This window comes from Myzus persicae, unplaced genomic scaffold (assembly GCF_001856785.1).
Source record: "Myzus persicae strain clone G006 unplaced genomic scaffold, MPER_G0061.0, whole genome shotgun sequence".
NCBI classification, from domain to species: Eukaryota; Metazoa; Arthropoda; class Insecta; order Hemiptera; family Aphididae; genus Myzus; species Myzus persicae.
Window position 1 is genome coordinate 28,328 of NW_019103374.1, and position 9,248 is coordinate 37,575.

A 9,248-nucleotide genomic window follows, 5' to 3' on the forward strand; every position below is an offset into this window, starting at 1 on the left:
TATACAATTTTATTTATAAAGCGTATATGATATGATAAATTAAAAAAAAATTTAATTTAAACAGGAATGTTCAGTATTCAGTGTTGTCCAGTGTTATTGAATGAAAAATAATAATTGATGATTTTTGTGGGACATAAAAAATCCACGTGTAAAACATTTTATAATACTGGTATTTATTTTTAATAAAATAAAATAAAATATGCGTCTACATCCGCTAGTAGTTCATTGTTCATTGCAATACATATTTATTTTAAGTCTAAAAGTACCTAAATTTAAACCTACTAAATCATAATATGAAGACGTACTTACTAAACATCGTCCCTTTCGGCGAAAATGAAGCCGAATCAAATTTCACCGCGGTCACAACGCAACATTTTTTTGTTCGAGTTCAGTTTGCTTATTGAAATTTGAGAATCATTAACACCGTCTTCGTCCTACGCGAGATGTAGAAAAGATGACTTTTCTATATCGTGGTCAAACGCAACGGTTGCTCATTGCTGTAGACGAGAGATTTTATAATATTTTTACTTGATGATGATGAATCCACTGATAAAATATTTTGCTGAATACAACTGACATTATAGACGATACAGCTGATTTGGTTTTTATGCTAAATTCGGATATTTTATCCGAATTTTCTTATCAAATAATATGTTCGTGTTTAGATTTTTTTTCATTGGTATGTGATATATGTCAATAACCAAAATAGTTTATAGTTTTAAATTATAATAATTATATGAAGTATTATTTAAATTATTTTGACTGTTTATTAATATGTACAGATTTTAGATTTTAGATTATATATTTTTTTATTTTAGAAGAATAATATTCTCATTATAACCAATAAATAAAAACGTAATAAATAAATTTGAATACTGCTATTTAACGTTACAATAATTATAACGTGTATAGGTATTCAAGGTACTTCAAATTTACAGTACTAGGTAAGCCTCTAGAGTCTGAATTATAAAATTATAAGTCAAACATTTTCTCCAAATACATTGATGAGCAAGAAATCAGTTATTATAATTTTGGTCGTGCAAATTCTTGCTAATTACGTGCTAATTGTTGGTCGAAAAAAATATTCAAACTTCTTAAGATTTCGATTTGGGGCCTGGCGCAACGGTAAAAACATGAAACTGGATGTAACTCGTTGAATAGTGTCATGCGAATTCTAATTTTGGTCGTTCAAATCCATGATGATTAGGTGCTAAATATTTGTGCAAAAAAATGTTTGATTTTCAGAATGGGCCGGGCTAGTGCGATGTAGGTACATGAATCCGGGAACGCATCGCCAATAGAACAAATGTTACTCTGCGATCGACACAGACTCTCGACGTAATTTATTATCACATTAAAGGGAATTTTTTTCATCATGGAACAAATATTGTCTTCTTGTAATGCTCAACCGGATTGTTAATAGGCAAATAAATCGTTTCGAGATAATATTATTGTACTCTATCCCGGCAATACATAATATAAGCACTGTATTGATATATATATATATATATATATATATATTATAGCGTACCTATAGACTGTAACCCCGCCGAGAATGATGTGTAATATTATTTATTAATTATATCATTTATTTAATATGATAATCAGCTTTCTGCTGCTGCATTACACATATTTTATAGATCATCAATAATCAACCAAAAATACGTGAGGTATAGTATTCGAAAAATATGATACAATATAATTTGATATTGAATGAGATGATAAAATAAATAAATGTGTTATTTTTCAGATTAATATGGGTACGCAGTTGGGTTCAGTATGACTAAAATAGATGTATAATATATTATCATATACGTAGGTATTATATTATAATATAAAATATAATATATTATAAGTGAATAGTCGGGCGCAGCTTGCACGTAATATTAATGTCGATACGAAAGAAATATTATCCGCAAAATAGTATGCGCATAATATGTTTATTATAATAATATGTAGGCTACCTACGAAACAGTATATAGGAAATCGGTTTGTGTACGAGGCTCCGCAGACAAATTGATTTCGTTGCTTTTCGCTTTCCCCGTGTTTGGCAGCCACCGACCTTTGTCCCTGCCGGTGCACTCGTATAGGTAATATAATATGGTAATATCGGGTCGGTGTGAAATAGTGCGACGGGTTGTATTAGTAGTAGTATAGGGGTAGGAGAAGGCCGGTTTGCGTAGGTAAATTTTCCGATTTCGACATCAGCGGATTTTTTCTGTAAAAAAGGCGAAATTTGCTGTTTAAAATATCAATATCGTCGCGCCACCCCGCCCCTTTAACCATCACTCGGCTCTCAGTAGTCAGTAGGGGCCATGATCCCATAACAATTATTGTATGCAACTTGTATATTTTAATTAAAATATGTAACAAAAGAAGCTTTCGATTAATATAATACAATACATCAAATTCATGTGATATCCACGGGCGTAACTTGGACAGTTTTTATAGAAAAACAAACTTTATTTTATGTCGATTTACCGTATACTACTAAGATAACGACTAGATAATATACTTTATCTGTAGAAAGTAAAACACAATATTATTATGTAAGCTAAATATTTATGATAGCATGTAAAATTAAATAACGTGATGGAAAAAGTTCGATGAAATGGGGGTAAGTACATCAAATAAAAACATTCTGCTTATTACATTATATTTACATAATATGGAATTTATTTCCGTAGTCCATATAGTATTATAAATATATAACATAATAATTATTTATTATATATCATAATAAATTTAATACTAAACATTTAGATATTACTATAGATTAGTCAAAATTCAACGGAAATGCAATTTTTTCGACTTATCGAGGTTTTCGACTTACTAAGGTTTTAGAAAAAAATTCGACTTAAAGAGTTTTTAAAATGTAAGTAAATAAATATTACAGTTTTTAATTATTATATACAATATAAACAAATGTGATTATATAGGTTATTTAAATTTTAAAAAAAATATCACGAATAAAATATAATAAAACATGTGTTGCAACTTTATAATAGATAATTTGCTATCTTACATTGACTTAAAATTTGAGATTTGCTATTATAAAATTATCAGTTATTTAATTATCGGAACAGACAAGCTGATTAGACAATTTTTTATAAAATCATCTGTCTATATTTGGAGCACAGGATGTTCGAGTTATCTATAGTTTTTTTTTTCGAGTAAGTTTTGGCAAGGGAACGGAATTTTTTTCGACTTATCTAGGTTTTCGACTAGGTTCCACGGTATATTAATAACAGTATTAAAATGTTAAACTTTATATAACCTTGCAAGTTGCAACACTTTAATATTTAAATTAAAATGTCAATTGAAGTCTTCTTCTTCGTTTTGTTGAATCTGCATTAGTACCAATAAATAATTACATCAAAATTACAATTTTAAAAGTCTTTTCAATAAATAAAATAGCCATGTTACTTTTTGGCCAATGTTGTTTCTCGTAAATGTTTTCAGGTGACGAGGAGATGAAAACGAACGTTCATCCGAATCAGGACTTTTTGGTACTTATTAGAATAAAGATAGAAAAATGTTTTACATATTATAATATAATCAAGTGTTATAAATAGAGAATATAATATTATGAAATGAGCTAATTAATGGACTTAAAAATATTTAGTTATATTAGTAGATGAACACATCTTCCTAAATAGTTTTAATCCCGCCTTTAAATCATCACAGTCAATATTGTTGGTGTTATTCTAAAAAATGTCCATCTTTTGATATTAAAGTATCACTTTGGTTTTGTTTTTACTCAAGAATTGCGACAAGAGATTAATTCTGTTATCATGATGTAATGAAACAATTCTTACAAATCGAAAAGCTTAACCTAATCGGGGACAATTGCCCCCCTGTTTACTAATATGGTCTATGGTCTATTTATTATACGAGTATTCTCATAACCATCCCTTTCGAATCGACTGCTTTTAATTAATATTATTCATTATAACCTAAATAATATTTAATAACTATATTATGATTTCGTATATTATTTATGTAATAATATTTCAAGTTACAAGTCGATTGTTAATTTACCTACTATATTAATTATTATTATTGTTACACAGACTTAAATAATTTTAATAACAATATTGTATAGTCGGCGTTGATTAATCCCACTGTAAAACATTGTAGCAGAGGGTTTCAATTTAAAATCATTCATACATACCTACATATCATATTGTTACACTTACATATTTGTATACTCGCATAAATACATTTTGACTTTTGGGTATGGGGTACGCTTTACGTGAACTTTACCACGGTTACCTTGCAGGCAATAGTACTATTAGAATAATACTCTTCTTCTGTAATGACATGTACTATAATTATTCTATTATCGATATAGTTTATTTTCGTATCCGTGTTTTATGAGTTTTTTCCTGTACAAATATTGTATCAATAATTTCAACCATTAGTACATATCGAAAGGAAGAGATACACACACGCTAGAAATGCTTTTTAGGTTTGTGCATGTGTGTGTGTGTGTGTGTGTGGGACGAGGGGGTTAATGAGGTAAAACACTATTATTCGTTATGAGCTATTAACGTTTGAATTATGGAACTTGTATTGGCCAAATCGACAATAGATTATAAAGTAGATGGGACCTATTATTATAAAAAAAATCCAACTTGAATGGTAAATACCCACTAAATCCCGTGCTCACGAATTACCGAGAAATGACGAAGACTTTTCGAATTGTAGCAAGCTCGAGTATCGTACAAAATCACTACGCAGATTTTAAGATTACCATTTCCCTAGGCGTAAGAAGGTGGGTACATAATTTATAAGAGTACGAAATGTTTGGTTACATTTAGTCCTTTCGTGTAGCAGAGGAGCAGCTGCAGTAAGCTCACGCCATAATATGCAATCGCATAAAACAAATCGGCAATGGTATATGCCGCCATGACGGTATACGGTAACTGCAGTATTCTGTATAAGAAACCCGTGTTAATCTTAAGCTTACCCGTATATACTATGCACATATAGTGTAACCGTCAAATATAATATACATATATAAGTGTAAATACCCTATATATGGTATATATGACAACACATACAAGTATATAAACAAATAACCATATATAGATTAGGTTAGCACCATAGCTATAATAATATTACCTACACGCAACATAATAAATCAGTATACAGTCTGACGTTTATTTTACCAAACAATTATTATTGTAATTATTATTACCGGCTATACATTATTATACATGTAAGTACATTTATACCGTTTTATACTTAGGGATCTCGGCTGTGGTAATAATAAAATGACACCTATAATACGTGTACATAAAAATACACTTTTTTATAATACCCATTATACATTCGACGGCGAGAGTAAAAGCAATAAGCGATGTGTATATGAAATTATATGATACGTATTATTGAAATATTGTATCGTTATTGGTTTAGAGTTTGGTCGTACAGACTTAAACGGCAATAAAATATAAATTATTATTTTATTTACTTTATTTTCAAATGAGTGAATAAGCGATATTCAATATTATAATATTTGGTTAAACACTATAATGTGATGCTTTAGCAGCGAACACTGTATCGTAAGTTAAGTTTTTTTTAGAACTACCTATTTATTATTGTTAATACCCTGGGTAGCTGTTGTAGTCAAGTTACTATCACGGTCTTCGATTTCACGAATAGTCATTTTATCATTTCAGCAGAGTATGTATTTGATCTGCATGCGGTTGGCAATCGATTTGCCTACAATTATTATTAAACTATAAATGAAATTAGCCAAGAATACTAGGAATAATAGTGTCGTTTAATAACTAATGAGTTTTATCTTTAATACTACAGTCACAGGTTTGTTGATCGAATAATGCAAAATAATTCATTCTGTACTATAAACTTTCACAAATCATAACTACACTTAAATAATTGATTGGTTGTGCATTAAATAATATATGCGTTTTGCATTCTTCGGCCCAATGGTTTGTCTGCTCATAACTCTATATCAATAATAAACAGAGTTATAGAATTAAAAATTAATTATTTTTCTTTTCGGGTTTACATATTTTTATAAATACAGTTTGTAAATAAATAAATATACCCGATATTTTGTATGTTTTTGTAATTGCTTAAGGTTGTTTTTGTAGTCCACACTGTTATCTTGGAACACACAGGTTTAATGTGCAATCCTATACCATTGATATCAGTTATAACAGCTGCAAATTTGTCGCCAACTACTTGTAGTACCTGCACAGTGTTGTATTTTATTTTTTTTAGGTTACGAAGTGCGTAGGTACCTATCCGTCAGTATAAAGTTAAAGTCTTACTAAGATATTTTTTTTCTATTTTTTTCTGATGGAACTTTTTCAAAGTAAAAGGAGGTCTCAAAAAAGTTTTATGTAACCCTATCTACCGACTGGGAATCAATCTAGTTCGTTTATTTGAAGAAGCAGCTTTTTGAAATTTTCAACAGTTTGTCTAAGACCGTACATAGAAGAAGACCGATACATGTCGGAGAAATAAATTAATTTAAGCAATTTTCGCTTGAATAATTTAATATAAGTTATAAGACCATGCCGGGGTTTGTTTTTAAAATACAATTATTAATGATATTCAAAGTTCAATAATTTTAATAATAATATGCAACTACATTGGAAAAAAATAGTTCAACCTTATAGTTACTGATAGAAAAACAAATTACTATCTAATAGCAATGTAAAAATATAATTAAGTATAGGCCGACATACCGTCCCCAAATTTAGCACACCTATCACGGTGACCTACTCAGTGATGTGGAGCAATCAACACCTACTGTTCAGCAGAGAGAACTCGCTGTTTTTTTATTTTTTATTATTATTTTGAATTTTTTTGAAATTCATGATGTAATTATTACTAAATTATGGTTATTTTAAGTCTATTTATTGGTTGAAAGTCTGAAACTATGCTCAACTTATATTAATATTAATTATGTTGTGTTACATGTTATATCCCTGCAAATTTTAAAGCCTTATACGTACCATATTATTCCATATATTATGCAAATTATGGTTATCTTTCAATATGATTATCCAACGCCCTGCATTTTCATTACTTTTGTGTTCCCATGCGGGTACGCTCTTTTCATCGAACACAAATAAACAGGTGTTTAAAGATTTAACTGATGGTTGAATGATGTGATTGAGGACTCTAGATACATAATTATTTATTTTAATAAGTTAATTATACTATTTTAAGTAGATCAACTTAATAAAAAAAAAATTATACAAATCACAGTGTAATTTGATTTAAGATTACCTGTGCAAAATATTAAAATAAAAAAAACAGTAAGTATTTTTGTATCATCTAAGATCTCGTAGAATCATCGAAGACATTTTAAGGATTCTATTTTATATTTTTATTCGACAAGTATTTGGACTATCTGAAATATTACCCCATCTATAATTATTATGAATATGGTAATTACTAATTTTACCTACTCTTGAATGTCTCTTATTATGCTAAAAATGATACTTCGTTTACGCAAGAGATTGAGTTTTGCTAGTTGATATTTCCAAAAACTTCGGCATTGTCACAGATAAAGATAATATGGGCTATTTGTTCTATTCTAATTTAACTTAGTTTAAATAAATTATTAACTTAAACAATATAAAATTAAGTATTAGCAAGAGTTAGGTATGTATTATAAAAAAGTCTGTTAATTACTAATTTTGATGTTTTTTATTCTTCGAATTTCTTTGATGAAAATCGATAATTTACCACATTGTTGAATTATTGGATTTTTAATTTTATAACTTAACGTTGACAATCAATCAAATACATTTATTTTGTTTTCTATTTAATTTTAACTTTATTAAGAAAGTGTCATTAATATTATGAACTTACTTCCATAGATGAGTAACGTCACGAACAGTTTCAATTTTGGTCAATGATTCTTCCCATGGATACCTTAAATTCAATTTTGAAGGATTTCTGTACCAAAATGACCAAGAGCTTATAGGATATACCATTGCAACATCCGGGTATAATGTTACGGTAGAATTATTAATATTTTCGTTAATTTCAATATTTTTCATCAATTTTTGATACTCGTCAGATATATTTGGTTTGGTTTTATTAGTTTTATTTGATTCGGTAATAATTTCAGAATACTCAAACTGAAAATAATCGTTGATATGGCTTATAATTACTAATTAGTATAGTTACAATTAGATAGGAAATAATAAAATTGTATTGTATCACGCTATTGTTTATATTAAAGTGTAATTTAATTAATTATATTATGAAAATCCGATTGTATGAATTGATTGTATTGGATTATTATTTATATTTTTGACATAATGATAATAATTTTCCTATTATAATAATACTATTAACAATCCATTTCAATATTGATGTTCTTCAATTAATATTTTTTATTGACTGGAACATGAAGTATAGGAAATTACAAAGTTCTAACACAGATTAAAATTAATAAATCTGATCATTTGTCAAATTCGTTTTTTTTGGTTTGTTTAGGTATATGTTTTTACGATTATTGTAAATTTTATATTTAAATGATACAGGTTTTTCTATATTTACTTTTACGTTTACAAATATTTAGTAGTTGTTATTTATTACCAACCACAATACAAATATTCGCATAATGAGAAGTTGTGTACAACATAAATTAGTTTGATTAATTTGCTTTTTTATTAATTCATTACACAATACACGTTAGGTGATTACTCAACGTGATTACAACGTATATTGCTCACATATTTAATGAGTTTTATGTACAAACAAATAGCAACTCTTATTGATAGCGTTGTTTAAATATAATTGTCTGAATCAAATCCTATTTAATAACTTATATTTACATATTAACTGAGCTACTGAAGTCTAGAGGCTTCATATTTTTTTAATTTCTCACACATAAATTCATAAATTGTTTAATATTAATATAATGTATCTACCTATTTGAATATATATATTATTAATTTAAAATCATACCTGGTCAGTGTTTTTAAGTTTATACTCCATCTTAATACGACCTAAATCCGTACACAATTAATGATACTAACGCATAAATTCTAAAAGTTGAATACAAAAAAAAAAAAAAAATAATAATAACAAATAACTTAATAACTATTATGTTTGATGTCAAGGAAACAAAATACTGCATTGGACTGAATAATAACAATAATAACAATAAAGTATTTGAAATATTACTATTACTCATTACTAGAGAGCTTTTATATATACTCTCTTCTCATTACTCATCAATCTTTAAC

General features: G+C 27.9%; 1 protein-coding gene across 1 annotated transcript; it reads right to left on the reverse strand.

The window, feature by feature from the left end:
• Nucleotides 1–5,899: 5,899 nt before the first annotated feature.
• Nucleotides 5,900–8,997, reverse strand: LOC111034384 (eukaryotic translation initiation factor 4E-like). Its single transcript, XM_022315573.1, has 5 exons — nt 8,968–8,997; nt 7,861–8,132; nt 6,996–7,164; nt 6,080–6,225; nt 5,900–5,978 (listed from the first exon to the last, which is right to left on the reverse strand). Exons 1-5 carry the CDS (start codon nt 8,995–8,997, stop codon nt 5,900–5,902), a joined length of 696 nt encoding a protein of 231 aa, XP_022171265.1.
• Between the last annotated feature and the right edge of the window lie 251 nt (nt 8,998–9,248).